Below are 19,401 nucleotides of genomic sequence, written 5' to 3' on the forward strand. Positions count from 1 at the left end.
CTCTTATGCTCGCATCCAAATCATTTATGTAAATGACAAAAAGTACAGGACCCAGCACCGATCCTTGTAGCACTCCACTGGTCACAGGCCTCCAGTCTGAAAAACAACCCTCCACCACCACCCTCTGTCTTCTACCTTTGGGCCAGTTCTGTCTCCAAATGACTAGTTCTCCCTGTATTCAGTGAGATCTAACCTTGCTAATCAGTCTCCCATGGGGAACCTTGTCGAACACCTTAGTGAAGTTCATATAGATCACATCTACTGCTCTGTCCTCATCAATCTTCTTTGTTACTTCTTCAAAGAACTCAATCAAGTTTGTGAGACATGATTTCCCACGCACAAAACCATGTTGACTATCCCTAATCAGTCCTTGTCTTTCCAAATACATGTACATCCTGTTCCTCAGGACTCCAACAACTTGCCCACCACCAACATCAGGCGCACCGGTCTATAGTTCCCTGGCTTGTCCTTACCACCTTCCTTAAACAGTAGCACCGCGTTAGCCAAACTGCAGTCTTCCGGCACCTCACCTGTGACTATCGCGGATTCAAATATCTCAGCAAGAGGCTCAGCAATCACTTCTCTAGCTTCCCACAGAGTTCTCGGGTACACCTGATCAGGTCCTGGGGATCTATCCACCTTTATGCGTTTCAAGACATCCAGCACTTCCTCCTTTGTAATATCAACATTTTGCAAGGTGTCACCATCTATTTCCCTACAGTCTATATCTTCCATATCCTTTTCCACAGTAAATACTGATGCAAAATATTCATTTAGTATCATTCCCATTTTCTGCAGCTCCACACGAAGGCCGCCTTGCTGATCTTTGAGGGGCCCTATTCTCTCCCTCGTTACCTTATTGTCCTTAATATATTTGTCAAAACCCTTTGGATTCTCCTCAATTCTATTTGCCAAAGCTATCTCATGTCCCCTTTATGCCCTCCCGATTTCCCTCTTAAGTATACTTCTACTGCCTTTATACTTTAAGAATTCACTCGATCTATCCTGTCTATACCTTACATATGCTCCCTTCTTTTTCCTAACCAAACCCTCAATTTCCTTAGTCATTCAGCATTCCCTATACGTACCAGCCTTTCCTTTCACCTTAACAGGAATATACTTTCTCTGGATTCTCGTTTGCTCATTTTTGAAGGCTTCCCATTTTCCAGCCGTCCCGTTACCTGTGAACATCTGCTCTCAATCAGCATTCCAAAGTTCTTGCCTAATACCATCAAAATTGGCCCTTCTCCAATTTAGAACTTCAATTTTTAGATCTGATCTATCCTTTTCCATCACTATTGTAAAACTAATAGAATTATGGTCACTGGCCCCAAAGTGCACCCTCACTGACACCTCAGTCACCTGCCCTGCCTTGTTTTCCAAGTGTAGGTCAAGCTTTGCACCTTCTCTAGTAAGAACATCCACATACTGACTCAGAAAATGTTCTTGTACACACTTAAATTCCTCTCCATCTAAACCCTTAACACTATGGACAGTCGCAGTATATGTTTGGAAAGTTAAAATCCCCTATCATAGCCACCCTTACAGATACCTGAGATCTCCTTACAAGTTTGTTTCTCAATTGCCCCTCTGACTATTAGGTTGTCGAAAATACAATCCCACTCCGTTTCAAACTCACTCGGTTTAAAAGTTCGCCTGGATTTCTGGGACATTGAGAGATGGCACAAGACCTCCTTACTGCAGAATTGTCATAAACAAGAGCAGAGCGCAAAACTATCCCAGAGCAACCATTTATCACGTGGTTCCTCAATCTGTATAGGCTTAGAAAAGTTTCCTGGCACTTTAGATTCTCCTTTGAGCTGGTCTGAGTGTTGGGCATTTTTGGTGTTGGAGGGCAATGCTCAGAGTTTCTCCCTCACTCTCAATCCTCTAATTTGTTTCATTGGTCAGTTCAAGTCCAAGGTTTCCGAACAAAACAAAACTTTGGATTTCCTTTGTATCAATGTAGTTGTAAATCATTATTTGGAGATAGCCATCAGATAGCTGCAAGACCTTCACTAATTGGTGGGGAGGGGGCGGGGGTGGGGGAAGCGGTGATGGAACCCCAACTGAACAAGACAAATCAATTTTCTGCAGTGTCTAAACAAAACCAGATGCAAAGACTTCTCAAAAACACAGTCATTCAATGGGGTAGGCCTCTTGTCTCAGAATCTGGAAATCATCAGTTGAAGGTTTGCTCCTAAGTCTTCATAGCAATATAGTGCAGCTCGCATTTTGCTGTAGTCGAGGCAGTGCTATACTGTGCAGAGAGAGAGAGGTTATCTGAAGCCTTATCTGCCCTCTCAAGTGACATTATTATTTTGAAGGAGCACAGATTCTCCTTGCTCTCATTAGTCAATATTTATCCTGGATTGACTGGAATGGATGATTTGGTCGCACTGCTGTTTGTGGGAACTTTGTGCATGCAAATTGGTTGTTGTGCTTTCTACATTATGTGGTGATTACAACAATTAAAACATTTGTTGTAAAGTATTTTACGATATCCATAGGCTCAAACATAAATGAGCCTTTTCTCCCACTCCTCTGATTTATAAATGCATCTCTTTAGTAGAAAAGGGAATCCAATGCATTTATAAAAAAGGAGTAAATGATAAATGCTCTGCTCTAGTTTCAAGTCTAAATTACAGAAGGGATCATATTTAGAAATGTTAAGACAGGATTACTCAGCTCCATGCAGGTCAGGCCTTCAAATAATCTAATTAGCATTAGAAGCAATATAAAAGTTATAGGAAGCTGCAAGTGGCAAGTTTCTAGTTTTCTCAAGCTGAGTACCAACATCCCAGCTGCCCTACACTTCCCACTCACTCACCACACACTAGTAAGATCATTTCTCAGAGGAAATTCTGAAATTCTCAGAATTCTGAAAGGAATTTCCTTACTTGAACATAATGCTGGCACGAAAGACAAAAATCAGTAACATGACTAGGAAGGGTAGGCAGGCAACTTGTTTAATAGTTTCTGCATCATTATCAATACAACCTAATAATTGGAGGACACCAATTACAAGCGCTGAGTGTCTTAACATTTTTGTTTAAAATACCAGACACCATTCAATTATTGAAAAGTATCACTCAAGATCTTGACACCAACCAGGATTGAAACAGTCTATTGGATCTACATCTTGTCCACGGTGCCAAGCGGCAGGCTGGATACCAAATAGAAAATGCAGAGCAGCAGCTTGCTAATTCTCCTCTGACAGCACCTTCTAAACTGTTGGCCTCTATCATCAAGAAGGACATAGGGCAGCAAAAATACAAGAACACTGCTTTCTGCAAATTCCCCACCTAGCCACATGCCAACCTGACTTGGAACTACTTAATTGTTCTTTGAGTGTACTGGGTCAAAATCCTGGAGATCCCTTCAGGACAGCACCATGATTGCATTTACACCTCATGAACTACAGCGATTCAAGGGAGTTCGCCACCATCTTAGAGGGAAACTGGGAAGGGCAATAAAAGAAACTGACCTAGCCAGCAGTGGTCAGACCCCTGCCACCGAACAAAACAAAACGTCTACATTTGAGAAGTCCGTGCATTCATCCACTTTTTTCATGTTTACCTATTTTATAAATTAACAGATTGTGTAATAAGATACTGTTAACATTGCAACTCCTCTATTCCTAAAAAACGTATTCCTCCAATTCTGCCTCAAGTATCCTCGAATTTTATCGCATCACCCAATGTCTTCCCCATCTTGTTTTACTATTGTCAAAAGGTATAGTGAAATTCAAGCTGATGCGCAATTATTCTTACCTCTTCAATGATCTGTCTGACTGTGTTTAGTCGAACTACACCAGTTGACTTTTCAGAACCTGCATCCCTCGGTTCAGTTTCTAAAATATTAAAATTTACCATGGAGTTAATTATCTTGTGGAGATAACCCAGACGTGCATTGATTACTGAAAACTACACGTGCATGAACAATTTACTTACTGGCAGTTTTGTAGTTGTCAGGTAATTCTGATGCCAGTTTCTCTGTTGCAATGTCAGCGATGGGCCCAAAGAGCACCACAGGCCTCCTAAACCCAGCTAAAAATACAAGGGCATGTAAATGGAAACATACATTGGTAAAGAGCTCACATTTAAAAATACAGCACCCTTTGGCAACAGATTCTTTCTCCCCTGCGAAATTAATGTTTTAGTGATGTTGACTTGGGGATAAATAATTACCGGGTCACTGGGGATAAGTGCTGTTCTTATTTGAAAATCCCATGACCTTTCCATATCTGCCTGAGGATAACACAGGGATTAACATTTCAGCTGGAAGACTTGACCTCTCAGAGGCTCAGAAGTATCGGTTTTGACAATGTGCTCAAGTCTCCGGAGTAGGATGGACCTGGTGATTCAAAAACCAAGTCTGCCTTTTAAAGTTAATGTCAAATATCCCAGAACCACTATTTTGAAGAACGAGACAGACACAGAGACACACAGTCCTGCCCCAACGTTTAGCCCTCAATGTGACTAAGACAGCTTACCCAGTCACGATCACATTTTGCAGGACTTGCTGGACAAAAAGTGGCTGCTGCATTTCTTACATTGAACAATGACAAAACTTCAAAAAGTTCTTCATCTGGTGTAGAGTGCTTTTTAAAGTCATCATGGTGTGACAATGCTGCTCCTTTAACAAGATTGCGTTGTCCTTGGTTTTTTTCCCCCCAAAAGTGTTGCGCAAGACGGAGTTGCTGAAATGTCTGGGTTGATCTTCTTGAAGCAGCTTTTAAGTTAAAAAAAAACTTGTACAATGAAAGGGGAGTGGCCAGTTCTCCCAGCTCAGCTTTTCTCTGGTTTGGTTTGGGTTTTCACAGTCAGACTGTGCAGAGCGAGCAGTCAGGTTGGAGGCTGCTGGTGAAAGAAACAGCTACATGGAAGGCGGTGTTCCATGCTGAGTCCCTCTGCCATCTCTCTCGCTCTCTCCTGTAAGACCCTCTGTTTGATTTTATCTTTTTTTTGCTAGGGGTGTTTGTGGGGATTGTTGCAGGAATTTGGAACAGCAACACTGAGTCAGGATAGTCTGTTAGGTTTTCAGATAAGTCGAGTTATTCTATATCGTTCTTTTGTTTGCGTTTCATTCGGTACTCTTAAATAAATTCTGTTTTGTTCAAAACAGAAGGGTTTTGACCAGCTGCATCACTCCTGGAATATCCACTCTGCACCTGCTCAAAACAACTCAAAGATTTAGGGTCTTGGTTACCTTGTTTTGAGGTGGTCTGGCCTGGTCCATAACAATGGCCCTACCAGACCAGAGGGTGACTCTCATTCTAGAGATGACAGGTGGCAATCTAACTGGAGAGTCATCACACCAGAGGGGCGGCACGGAGGCTCAGTGGTTAGCACTGCTGCCTCACAGCACCAGGGACCCAGGTTCAATTCCTGTATCAGGCAACTGTCAGTGTGGAGTTTGCACATTCTCCCCGTGTCTGCGTGGGTTTCCTCCGGGTTCTCTGGTTTCCTCAAACCGTTCAAAGATGTGCAGGTCAGGTGAATTGGCCATGCTAAATTGCCCATAGTGTTAGGTGCATTAGTCAGTGGGAGATAGGTCTGGGTGGGTTGCTCTTCGGAGGGTCAGTATGGACTTGTTGGGCCGAAGGGCCTGTTTCCACACTGTAGGGAATCTAATCAAAAAACCTTAGGCAAGGAGAGAAGTTGAGAAGGAGAGTCCTTCATGATGACCTCAGCTGGTGTGGGAATTGAACCCACATTGTTGGCATCTTGCTGCGCCTCATATTATAGAAGGCTGAAGAGCACAATGGACACTGACAGTCAATGCAGTAATGATTATACATATTAGGTTTTCTCGATTTTCACCCCACAAACTATTTCTGATTAAAATCAAAATAAGAGTTATTTTAGATTTACAATGTACCTATTTGCTCACAGCACATTTCTTGTGGGGGAATAAAACTGGAAAATCTAATTACTTCCGAGGGAAAAAAGAATGGTCACAAGATGCACACAACTAATACACCAACTTCTCATACCCTCACGAAGAACAACCCTCTCGTAAGCTGGGAACTTTGTGCCAACCGGGACAGCTGTAAGATCCTCACGACTCTTCCGCAGATTCTTCTTCATTGCTGCTCTCTGACCTCGTGACCTCCAGAAGTCTCCCCGGTCACTGGTGTTTGCTTTCTGGACATTCTGCACGTTGGCCATCTGCTCAGCTCTGGTGAGATATTCATTTCAGAGACAGAGACAGACTGTTATTATGCAGGGACTGGATCACAAAATGCACAGAGTGCTGTGAAACTCACTGCACTTTGGTTGAAAACACAAAAATTGAAGCCACTGAGACCAAGAAAATATTTTCAGAAACTCAGAAACTGGATCAGGAGTGGGCTGTTCAGCCTCCAAACCTGCTCCAGCAATGGTCCTATCAGTACCCCATTCTCATTTTTACCCTGGACCCTTGGATTCCTTTAGTCCTAAGAAGGACTATAATTGTTGTGGTTCTGTTCGCCGAGCTGGGAATTTGTGTTGCAGACGTTTTGTCCCCTGTCTAGGTGACATCCTCAGTGCTTGGGAGCCTCCTGTGAAGCGCTTCTGTGATCTTTCCTCCGCCATTTGTGGTGGTTTGAATCTGCCGTTTCCGGTTGTCAGTTCCAGCTGTCCGTTGCAGTGGTCGATATATTGGGTCTAGGTCGATGTGCTTATTGATTGAATCGGAGGATGAGTGCCATGCCTCTAGGAATTCCCTGGCTGTTCTCTGTTTGGCCTGTCCTATAGTTGTAGTGTTGTCCCAGTCGAACTCATGTTGCTTGTCATCTGCATGTGTGGCTATTAAGGATAGCTGGTTGTGTCGTTTCGTGGCTAGTTGGTGTTCATGGATGCGGATGGTTAGCTGTCTTCCTGTTTGTCCTATGTAGTGTTTTGTGCAGTCCTTGAATGGGACTTTGTACACTACATTGGTTTTGCTCATGCCGGGTAGCGGGTCCTTCGTTCTGGTGAGTTGTTGTCTGAGTGTGGCTGTTGGTTTGTGTGCTGTTGAGTCCTAGTGGTCGTAGTAGTCTGGCTGTCAGTTCGGAAATGCTCTTGATGTATGGTCGTGTGGCTAGTCCTTTGGGGTGCGGCATGTCCTCGTTCCGCTGTCTTTCCCTTAGGCATCTGTTGATGAAATTGCGCGGGTATCCGTTTTTGGCAAATACATTGTATAGGAGTTCTTCTTCCTCTTTTTGCAGTTCTGGTGTACTGCAGTGTGTTGTGGCCCTTTTGAACAGTGTCTTGATGCAACTTCTTTTGTGTGTGTTGGGGTGGTTGCTTTCATAGTTCATCTGTGTGTGTGTGGCTTTCCTGTATACCTTTGTGGTGAATTCTCCGTTCATCTAGGAATGGGAGCTGGTTGTCCTTTTCTTCCTCTCTAGTGAATCGGATTCCTGAGAGTGTGGCGTCGATGATCTGGTGTGTGTTCTCTATTTCTGTGTTTTTAATGATTCAATCAATAAGCACATTAACCTGGACCCAATATATCAGCCACTGCAATGGACAGCTGGAACTGACAACCGGAAGCGGCAGAGACAAACCACTATAAATGCCGGAGGAAACATCACAGAAGCGCTTCACACGAGGCCCCCAAGCACCGAGGATGTCACCTAGACAGGGGACGAAACGTCTGCAACACAAATTCCCAGCTCGGCGAACAGAACCACAACAATGAGCACCCGAGCTACAAATCTTCTCACAAACTATAATTTATCCTTGAAAACATTCAATGTTTTTCCCTGAATCCTTTTTGCAGCATAGAATTCCACAGGCTCACCAATCACTAGGTAAAGAAATGTCTCCTTAACCCAATCCTAAATGACCTACCCAATTTCCATAAGACTGCGACACCTGGTTCTGGACTCCATAGTCGTCAGGAACATCCTTACAGTGCTTAACTGGTCTAGTCCTGTTACGATTTTATAGGTTTCTAGGAGATCCTGCCTTATTCTTCTAAACTCCCGTGAATATAGTTTTAACTGATGCAGTATCTCTTAGAATCAGAGTCATACAGCATGGAAACAAACTCTTTGGTCCAACTAGTCCATGCCGACCATCTTCCCAAACTAAACAAGCCCCACCTGCCTGCGTTGGCCCATATCCCTCCAAACCTTTTCTATTTATGAATTTATCCAAAATGACTTTTGGATATTGCAACAGTACCTGCATCCACCACTTTCTCTGGCAGTTCATTCCACACATGAAGTGTGTGTAAATAATTGTTGTCCCTGGCGTCCTTTATAAATCTTTCTCCTTAAAAATATGCCCCCTATACTTGAACTCCCGCATCTTAGGGGAGTAAAGGCCTTTGCTATTCACTTTATCTCTGCCTCTGAAGATTTTATACACCTCTAAGGTCACCCTTCAACCACCTAAGCTCCAGTGAAAAAGTCCCAACCTATTTTTATGACTCAACCTCCCCATTCCTGACAACTTTCTGATAAATCTTTCCTGAACCCACTCCTGTTTAATAACAGCCGAAAATGTGTTGCTGGAAAAGCGCAGCAGGTCAGGCAGCATCCAAGGAGCAGGAGAATCGGGCATAAGACCTTCCTCAGGAATGAGGAAAGTGTGTCCAGCAGGCTAAGATAAAAGGTAGGGAGGAGGGACTTAGAGGAGGGGCGTTGGAAATGCGATAGGTGGAAGGAGGTCAAGGTGAGGGTGATAGGCCTGTCCTGGTGAGGACCAGTGGGGTTCTGTCCTGGTGAGGACCAGTGGGGTTCTGTCCTGGTGAGGACCAGTGGGGTTCTGTCCTGGTGAGGACCAGTGGGGTTCTGTCCTGGTGAGGACCAGTGGGGTTCTGTCCTGGTGAGGACCAGTGGGGTTCTGTCCTGGTGAGGACCAGTGGGGTTCTGTCCTGGTGAGGACCAGTGGGGTTCTGTCCTGGTGAGGACCAGTGGGGTTCTGTCCTGGTGAGGACCAGTGGGGTTCTGTCCTGGTGAGGACCAGTGGGGTTCTGTCCTGGTGAGGACCAGTGGGGTTCTGTCCTGGTGAGGACCAGTGGGGTTCTGTCCTGGTGAGGACCAGTGGGGTTCTGTCCTGGTGAGGACCAGTGGGGTTCTGTCCTGGTGAGGACCAGTGGGGTTCTGTCCTGGTGAGGACCAGTGGGGTTCTGTCCTGGTGAGGACCAGTGGGGTTCTGTCCTGGTGAGGACCAGTGGGGTTCTGTCCTGGTGAGGACCAGTGGGGTTCTGTCCTGGTGGCGGTTGGAGGGGCGGGGCTCAAGGGCAGGAAGTGGAGGAGGTGCGGTGGAGGGCATCGTCGATCACGTCTGGGGGGAAATTGTGGTCTTTGAAGAAGGAGGCCATCTGGGTTGTACGGTATTGGAACTGGTCCTCCTGGGAGCAGATGCGGCAGAGACGAAGGAATTGGGAATATGGGATGGTGTTTTTACAAGGAGCAGGGTGGGAGGAGGTGTAGTCTAGGTAGCTGTGGGAGTCAGTCGGTTTATAATAAATGATCAGTCAAATCCCTCGAACTCGGCACCGCCTTCCTAACCTGCTATCTTCTTCCTGACCTCTCTGCCACCCCCACACCGGCCTATCACCCTCACCTTGACCTCCTTCCACCTATCGCATTTCCAATGCTCCTCCCCCAAGTCCCTCCTCCCTACCTTTTATCTTAGCCTGCTGGACACACTTTCCTCATTCCTAAGGAAGGGCTTATGCCCGAAACGTCGATTCTCCTGCTCCTTGGATGCTGCCTGACCGGCTGCGCTTTTCCAGCAACACATTTTCAGCTCTGATCTCCAGCATCTGCAGTCCTCACTTTCTCCTCCAGTTTAATAACACCTTGCCATTGCATTAATCAGTCTGGTAAACCTTTGTTGCAGTCCTCACACTAATACAGATCATTCTACTATAATACGTGTTTCACTAGCACAAAGTGGCTATAACGTGATTGATGAATTGTGGACATTGTCTGGATATTGCAAATTTTCTATTGAACGGGTACAGTGATTTTCTATTAATGATCTTCTACAGCACGATTTTGTATACAGGTTTTCCACTATGTGATTTTCTGTAACATGAGATTGCAGAGGAATATGACTGTCATGTTATTGCAGAATGACCTGTATAGCTTTCTTCACTGGTAAATACAGTCAGAATCAGAGATGTATAGCACAGAAACAGACGCTTCAGTCCAACCCATCCATGTCGACCAGATATCCCAACCCAATCTAGTCCCACCTGCCAGCACCTGGCCCATATCCCTCCAAACCCTTCCTATTCATATACCCATCCAGATGCCTTTGTTGTAAAAGTTCAGACAGTGATGCATTCAAGAATTGAAAGCAAACACTTCTGTTTTGGGAGTTCTCTCTATAATCTTCTCCAGTTCTACAACCTATGATCTCAGCACATCCCCAATGTTCAATGCTTTGAAACTGGCAGCCATATTCTCAGCCCTCTGGCTTGTAAACACTGGAAATCTCAAGTGAATCACTCAGATTTTTGTTGTTTTGCCAAGTCTGCAAATCACGTCAGGCACCAAACTGGCAAAGTCACTTTATCTAACTAGTTAACTCTTCAGATATAAAATCCAACAACTTTTGAGAAAGTAACACATGCATATTAAAGATATAATTGCACCCTTTCAGATCTAATTCGTCAAAAGAAGAAATGCAAGGGGCAGACTGATTCGTTGCAGCTCCTTTCTTCCATCCCCCGCCCACCCCCAGCCCAAAAAGAACATTTTCAAAAATTTGAAAGCCAAATACCAGCAAATATCAATGCTTTGACACTTGTGAAAGAGGCTTCCCTGTTAAATTCAGAGACACCCACTGCTCTCTAGCTTCTCAACCGCTTATCTGAAGCTTAGGAAAAAAAAGTTTTGGCCACAGAGTCTACAGCATAGTGAAACAAGCTAAGAGTCTCTGAACAAGGAGTCAGCCATTTTGGACTGATATGAGGAGACAGGTCTTCACAAAAAAGGTTGCGAAGCATTGGAATTCTTTATCACTGAACTGTGGATAGTCTGGCGATGAGTCTAAGGCAGTCCCCAGCTACAAACGGGGTTCTGTTCCCAAGTTGACTTGTATAAAAGTCAGAACATAATGCAGGAAGATAACAAATAGCTGTTTGCAAGCACAGGAAATGTTCACACTGTGGATCTTCAATGCGTGAGATCACATCCGAACAGCAAACGTTCACAAATCAGGGATCCCCACCCCAGTAGTCAAAACAAATGTAACTAGATATCTGGATGTTGAGGAAATGAAGGTATCCAAGGTCAGTTTAGGAAGGTAGAGTGGAGGTAGAAGATCAGCCATGATCCCATTGAATGGCACACCAGGTTAAGAAAGGGCCAAACACTTTGGCATTGCTCTTTTTTTTTGAAAGGAATAAAAAATTAGTGCTGACACCTCATGTAATATTTCAAAACTTACCTGCTTTTATTTGGAATGATTCCTTTTTCTAGTTGTGAGATGTTGTCTGAAGCAATGCGGACTGCTAACCAATTCCCCAGCTTGCCGTTGTATAGAGTATCTAAAACCTTGAAGACATCTCCTCGACTGAAGTTCAAGCTTTGTGGGCTCTCTTTTTCATATTCAAAGTGCGTCCTAATGTAGAACGAGTCACCGCGGCCAGAGCTGATAATCTCTTTGTACACTGGGAGGGTGAAAGAGGGGGGCGAAGTCACATATAGAAGAAGTGAACAATTTTGATTTAACATTCTCAGTTACTGGCTTTATATACAATATAACATAATACTAATACAATAAAAAGGCAGAGATAATTGCCCAGTAAAATAATGACAAGTTACAGGTGTGAACATGTTATGAGATGCTGTACAATCCCCTCATTCACAGCTCAGCTTCATCTTAGAATTTCTATTGTCTAAACGAGGGAGTGTAAAGAATATGGAAAATCGGGAACATTTTTAAACTTGTTCAGCCAAATAAAGACAGATAGTCACTACTAGGACAGGTCAGGGGTCAGGAATTCTGCAATAACCAACTCACCCCAAATGTTTTACAAGGCACAAATCAGGAGTGTGTTGACACGAACGCAGCTTCAAAACTCAAAAAAGGTCAACAGCGTTTAGGATAAATCACCTCACTTGATCAAAATCAAAAACCAATCCTCTACCATCTGGTGCACACAGTCATCATTGCAGCAGTGAGTACTATCTCCAAGATGCACAGCAGCAAAACACCAAGGCTGCTTTGACAGTATCTGCTAAATCCACAAGCTCTACCACCTGGAAGGACCAAGTCAGCAATCACATGAGAAAACTTCCACCTACAACGTTTCCTCCAAGACACAAACCATCCCGATTTGAAAAGACACCACAGTTCCTTCACTGCTGATTAGTAAATATCCCCCATTCCCACCCAGTCAAGACCACTCCAGGCATCCTTATTCCACATGAAGTGCAGTGTTCAATGTGATATCTCAGTAACACCTTCCCAAAGGAAGGTCACAGATTCACAAGAGTGTTATGGCACAGAAAGTGGCCATTCAGCCCACTGTGTTCACACTGCCTCTTCAAACAAGCAGAGTTACCTGATGTGACTGTGTGTTTTTAAACGGGAGTATACCGCCTAACGTGGGGGTCAAATCCATGACCCTGACATTAAGAGTCTCATGCTCTATAGACTGAGCCAGCCAGGCCAGTTAGCTGCTGCTAATTACCTACTCATCACACCACCCCCAATAAATGCAAGCCTTCTCAATGACACACACATTCCATGATTTTTTTTTAAAAAGCAAGTGCTATTCTACAGTCTCCTCTTTGGAGATGAATGCTTCCTTAAAACAGAGGCCAATCAAGTCAAAAATCATTGATCTTGATGGCTACTGACTGTCCATTATTTTCCACAAAGAAGTGATATTAGATGGATGGTCATTTTGGTTAAAAAGGTAATTAATCTTTGCATTCCGTAGCAGGGAGGAGAAAGTGAGGACTGCAGATGCTGGAGATCAGAGTCGAGACTGTGTTGCTGGAAAAGCACAGCAGGCCAGGCAGCATCCGAGAAGCAGGAGAGTCAACGTTTGGGCATAAGCCCTTCATCAGGAATCTTGATGAAGGGCTTATGCCCAAACGTCGATTCTCCAGCTGCTCGGATGCTGCCTGACCTGCTGTGCTTTTCCAGCAACATACTCTCTATTCCATATCTGGGACCAGGTTAATTTTTTTTTTAAAAAGGCTGTATTTGTGGGCAACTGCACCACTAGGTGAAGCAACCTGTATGGAGGCGTTAAAAATTAGAGTATCGCTTAGGGTTTGATGTACAACTAACTAGACTCCTATTGACTGGATTCCCTTTTCCTGGGGAAGGTTATAATCATTCATTCCTAATACAATCCGCTGCGAAAAAGAAATCACTCTTGCCAAAATGAAGGTCTCCAACCAAGTGTCAAACATTACAGTACCCAAAACGCAGCTCTATTGAATTTCAGAAACAAAAACAAATGCATTCAATAAAAACCAGAGGGAATTGCTGGAAATCAGAACTAAAAACAGAAATTGCTGGAAAAGCTCAGCAGATCTGGCAGCATCTACGGAGAAAGGTCAGAGTTAAACATTTCAGGTCCAGGGATCCTTCCTCAGAACAAGGTATGCAATGCGTTATGGAATTCAACGATATAACTGCCATTCGCTAAGATTTTCTTTTTAAAAAGTCTGATCAAAGGATGTGGATACCTCGGTGCCAATATATTGTGCCCAACCCTAACTGCGCTTGATCTGAATGGCTTGCTAGGATCATCAAGACAGTTGAGAATCAACTAGACTTGTGGATCTGGAGTCATGTGTAGGTCACACCAGGTAAGGAAAGTCTGATATCCAAAACGACAGCAGTTGCATGGTCTCCTTCAAGTTCCAGATTTTTACCTATTTCAGATTTCCCCATCCACTACGAACCTTGGGCGACTGTGGAGTTTGCACATTCTCCCAGTTTCCTCCGCAGTCCAAAGATGTACAGGCCAGGTGGATTAGCCATGGGAAATGCGGGGTTACAGGGACGTGGTGGTCTGGCTGGGATGCTTTTTGGAGGATCAGTGTAGACTTGATGGGCCAAATGGCCTGCTTCTACAATGTAGGGATTCTATGATATGATGATACAGAAGCAAAGTACTATAGGGAGCCTGCAGACAAGAAATCCTGACTGAATTCTTCTGTACAAATAATTGTCATTGTCCATCTCCTTTTATGGAAGGAAATAGCTTTTGGTCAGTTACTTACCATCATATTTGCTCTGAGCAAGAATGGTCACGTCATCACCCTTGGGGATTTCTAAAAGGTAGAGGACAGCTTCCTCACGCACAATACTACGGAAATCCATGGAATTGATCTAGTTGAAATACACAGATTAAATACAGAAATGATAACATTATTACCCATTCGTAAAATTCATAGGCTTACTCACTGCAGAGAAATTAAATTTAAGAAAACAAAAAGTAAAAATAAGCTGCAAACATCAGTATGACCAACAGAGGCTCCTGGTGGAGTTCACCTTTTAAATCACCTTTCACTCCACTATCATAGAATCACATGCCACAGAATGGGGTTGTGTGGCTCATCATGTCAGTCTTTTAAAAAGTTATCCAATTCGCCTCTTTTTCTCTTTCCCTGTAACTCTGCAAAACTGTTTTCTCAAGCATTTTCCCATTTTATTTTCAAAAGTTACTGTTCAATCTGCTTCCACTACCCTTTCAGATCACAAAAGCTAACTGGGCAAAATAAATTCTCTGGAGTTTTGGCTATTAAATCTGTATCCCTTGCTTACATTTAAAAAACAACTGCCACCAAAGGCTATTTGTATTTATTTACTCTCAGAGCTCGGTGTATCACGCAATAGCGACTTTAGCCTGAGATCGTCTTCTCTGAATCATTTTCGATAGGGACACACTCCCCCAACGCCAGTCAGTCAATCCTTGGCAATTCATCCTTTAATTAAGATTAAATCTTAAGATTTAAGATGCAACAAGATTTGCAGACGAAAAAGAAAGGAGAATTCAAGTGCACTACAGCTAGAATTCTGAGACTTTATAAAAGCTTTCACAAGCATATCAATCCAGAATTGGTGTTAATTAATGCAATTCCATATCTACAGTTGAAACAGCGCGTCAAGGATTCCTTCAATAAATCTGCTGCAATCTGCCGCTCAACTGATTCTTCCAACATGGAGGCAGAATAGACATGAACTTGCTTTCTCTGCTTTTTTTAAAAAAATAGTTTGGTTTCTGCCACTGGAACCTAAATAACCTTTCTTGAGAATCACATTTAACTTTATTATAGCTGGAAGAGTTTAAAATCAATGTCACAAATCAGACTGTCTACAAGCTGTTCCAGTTTTTAATAGATAGTATTGTCATTAAAAACACCCATATCACACTCAAACGAGTCAGGAACCAAGTGGATCAGAGAGAAACTTCCCAGCTGGAAACAAATCTGATGTTGTAATCCTAAAACAGTTCACTCACTCATTCACTGCTCCCAAGTGTCGCATAGTTTCTCATCTAAATTTAGAGCCATTTATTATTCCCAATTCAACCTTGGTTCATTTCAAAGCTCGGACCTCTTTGAATTTCCCAACACAGAAGATGTGGATTTTTAAATGGTCAATCCCCCTATCTTTACCTTAAGCAGTTGATCTCCTTCCTCGAGCCCTTCATTCTCAGCAGGACTCCCATCTTGTACGCCTGCCACGAAGATGCCGACATCGTTACCACCAGCTAGCCGGAGGCCCACGCTGTCACCTTTCCTGAACTGTACCATTTTTGTACCAGGGCTACAGGGAGAGGGGGAGGGAGCAAACAAAAATGATCATAAAAATGCCAGCGAGTTACAGTTCAGCTATCCTAAATACTCTGAAAATGATTCGTCGGGGTGTAGTGTGCAAATTTAATACTATGGTATCAAGAGTTTGCACATGCTAGTGAGAGTATTAAAATGCTTCACGGGCTTGTGAGGAGAGCGTGAGAATTCCAGAGCAACTATTTCTAAACAGCCACTGTCTCCAAAAAACTAAATTCTATATTTGTAGTGTATCAAATTTCTCGATTATGAAAATGGAAATGAATTTGCTTTTTTTTTTAAAAATATACAAGTGATTTGAATTTCTACCTTCATCCCATTTGCACTCCTCCAGCACGGTGATTGTAACCACCTCTTTGGACCATCGCAACAAGACAACAGCAAGCAATTCTCACTCCCCGTGAATGAATGTAAAAATTCCCAACCACTTATTTCACTAAAAATTTTATCACACAAAATATTTGAAGAATTTTATTTCCTCATTTGCTGTCAGAGAAAAAGTCTGATGTGATTGATGGCTTATCCTCATCGATAACATCATTGTTGCTGGAAGTCTGGGGATCCCCCTGATTTGATGCCAAATTCAAATGGGGCAATACAAAAATAGAATTCCGCACCACCAAAATTTGCTAGAATTTTGTGAGCATCTTTCTTAGAAGTCAGCACTGACATTGTTGCGCCACTGAAGATCACAAGTCAGTATGGCTTATTTATAATCTGAGGAACTTTGCGGTGTATTAATTGACTGCTGCACTTAACTCTGTTACAATAGCTGGACTTCAGAAGTAATTTATTGCGCATGAAGCATTTCATAATATCAAAGATATGGAAGCACATTACATAAATACAGAGATGTTCCCACTTGTGGAAAGACCAAAATTAAGGATTGTAGACATGAGTCACTCACGGATCAGATGAGAAACTCAAGAGAAACCGCTTTGCTCAGATAGTGACTACAAAGTGAAGCGTGTTATCATATTTGTAGTGAATAGCATGAAGGAAACAGGATTGAAGGATACATAGACAGGGTGATATGAAGGAGGAGGATAAATGCCTTCCTGTGAGACAAAGAACTGCAAAGGTCTGAGCAGATACGTATTACAACAGTCACACCAGACGATACAGAGGAACCTCGATTACCTGAAGGACATGGATGGGGAGTATTTCATTTGGTTAATCGAATTCCAGATAATCGAATGCCAGATAACAGTTTAGCCGAGCATCGGAACTTTGCAATCTTGCCGGATAACCCAATATTTGGATAACTGAATGCCAGATAATCGAGGTTCCCCTGTATTAGGGCATGTTCCCAAATGTTGATCAAAAGACGGAGCTTTCAAAGATCATTGTAAAATAAAAATATTGAGAAGCACAAACGCTTGAAGAGGGAATTCCAGAGTTCAGGGATCAGCCACTAGTGGAGTAGCAATGAAAATCATAGATGTGTAAGAGCTGGAGCAGCAGAGATCTTGTGACAGCTGTCAAGCTGAAACAGTAAGTAAATACGTAAAGACACTCTCCTCCGGGATGGTCCTGAACTTAAGAAATTAAAGACAAATTACCAAGTCACTGTGCGCAACCAAGAGGAAAAAAAATTACAAATCAATCAGAAGTGCAATAAAACATTGATTGTGGGTCTCTCCGCTCAGGCAAAATGCCCAGAAGGCCTGACTTTCCAAGGCAAACCCCGGGACCTAACCAACTCCATTTTCTCAGGGGTTGGGGAGTTAGGGGAGAAGAAAAATAGCAGGTGGGTTGGAAGACAACAGAGACAAGACTTGGGGTGTTTAAAAGGCAGAGGAGGACCATTGTGCCTTTCATACTACTACTAAAACTTCTTCAGTGCCATGTTATTGAAGCTTTTCACCCAGACCACCTTGGCATCCATTAGCCTCCACACACATTGAGGGCTCAGTCTGGCACAGGGACCCCCCCCCACCATCCCAAAATGAAAAGCTAACATTCTGGGCTACTTTTCCCAGGTTGGATTTGCACATCCAGGTGATGACTAGATTCCACATCCTCAATCTTAGAGCATTGTTTCCCCCCACCCCCAATTCATTTACGGGATGTGGGCGTCACTGGCCAGGCCAGTATTTATTGCCAGAGGGCAGGTGAGAGTCAACCACATTGCTGAGAGTCTGGAGTCACATATAGGCCAGGCTAGGTAAGGAAGGTAGATTTCCTTTTCTGAAGGACATTCGTGAACCAGACGGGTTTTTCCGACAAATCGGCAGTTTCTTTATTAGTTGTAAAAACATTGAACACTGAAATGCTGCGACCAGCAGTGCAGAATGCTCCAATCTAGTAATCGACAGTGTAGATTGTCATCTGAAGGCAGGGCTTTTTTTTTTTGAAAATGGACACAGATGGTCACCGAGGAAGCAGTTAGAGTCAAGAAGCTACATGATGGAACTTCCAGGAATAGTTCCTGAATTAGCAACTAAAGCCCTTTGGGAAAGTAAACAGATTGGCCACAATCAAAGTACCCAAGATGTAAACTGACCTTGATAACAGCACAATAAGTTCTAGTTGTTACAGACAAAGTAAAAATAGATTAACCCCACAGTGAAACACGAGGCAGTGTCCGTCAAGATATAGGAAAGCATTTCAATCAAAAACAAAAATTGGATTCAGACCATTACATATTCCTCAGTACGTACATATTAGGATTCAAAAAGTTTGGTACATAGTTTACATTTCATATAAATGCACGAACTCTCTGCAACCAGGGGAAGCAATTAAAAAGCATTATTTTAACACTAGCTGCTGTCTTCCCTTAAAATAATTTTTATTAAAAACACATCACTTTCCATGAAAAAAAAGACTTGCACAATCCAGTTTTCATCTCCTACTACTTCAGATCTTTCTGGGAATACAGTACTGAGTTTGCTGCTTCCATTTACAGATTGTTATTTAACCACTCGAATTAAAATGCCGATTAAAAGGAAGGAACATTATCCAACTAGTCCCACTCACCCTGTCTTTACTTGAAGAGTCAAAACAGACATGTTAATGCAGGAGGAGACTGTTGCGGTGTAGGATTACCAGTGACTACCTAGTTGGTTCATGTCTGAAAGGAAAACTCACCTTCATGTCAGTGGCAATATAGGTCTCTGACATGGTCATGGACAGTTTGTAAATGCTCAATCAGTCCAAAAGGAGACAAGTATTCATGCTGGAAAATGCTTAGGAGCCACCTGACAATATCAGTTGCAGCAACAAAGTATATAACTTACTGCCAGAAGCAGAGACCCAGCATGCATTTGGCAATGATTATCTAATGTTTGAGGCAAAACAAATTGGAAATAGGCAGCATTTACGGATAACCGTGCAACAATGTACTACATTGTATCTTCTAATTCACAGCTGAAAATGTGTTGCTGGAAAAGCGCAGCAGGTCAGGCAGCATCCAAGGAGCAGGAGAATTGAAGTTTCGGGCATGAGCCCTTCTTCTAATTCACCTCTCCTCTTCTAATTCACAGGCTAGGGTAGAGTGGGTTGAGAGATGGAGGTGAAAGAGATAAGGAATAAGCAGAAGGAGTCACCAGGGTTAAAGCATTCACTGTTAAGGTGGCCTGGCATTGCTATTACTCAGGCAGCTGCTTTAAAATCTTTCTTGCTCCTTGAAATGCAACGTT

The 19,401-nt window shown here is 43.1% G+C and overlaps 1 protein-coding gene across 5 annotated transcripts in view; it reads right to left on the bottom strand.

The window, feature by feature from the left end:
- tjp2a (tight junction protein 2a (zona occludens 2)) overlaps positions 1-19,401 on the bottom strand; it is a 137,009-nt gene that overhangs the window by 12,542 nt on the left and 105,066 nt on the right. For all 5 annotated transcript variants that reach the window (XM_043716825.1, XM_043716815.1, XM_043716834.1 and 2 more), the window contains exons 11-16: positions 15,584-15,734; positions 14,186-14,294; positions 11,385-11,607; positions 5,999-6,183; positions 3,954-4,049; positions 3,774-3,853 (exon numbers count right to left, since the gene is read on the bottom strand). In XM_043716825.1, the coding sequence (XP_043572760.1) occupies positions 3,774-3,853; positions 3,954-4,049; positions 5,999-6,183; positions 11,385-11,607; positions 14,186-14,294; positions 15,584-15,734 (844 nt within the window). The remainder of the gene's footprint in view (positions 1-3,773; positions 3,854-3,953; positions 4,050-5,998; positions 6,184-11,384; positions 11,608-14,185; positions 14,295-15,583; positions 15,735-19,401) is intronic.

This window comes from Chiloscyllium plagiosum, chromosome 2, assembly GCF_004010195.1.
Source record: "Chiloscyllium plagiosum isolate BGI_BamShark_2017 chromosome 2, ASM401019v2, whole genome shotgun sequence".
NCBI classification, from domain to species: Eukaryota; Metazoa; Chordata; class Chondrichthyes; order Orectolobiformes; family Hemiscylliidae; genus Chiloscyllium; species Chiloscyllium plagiosum.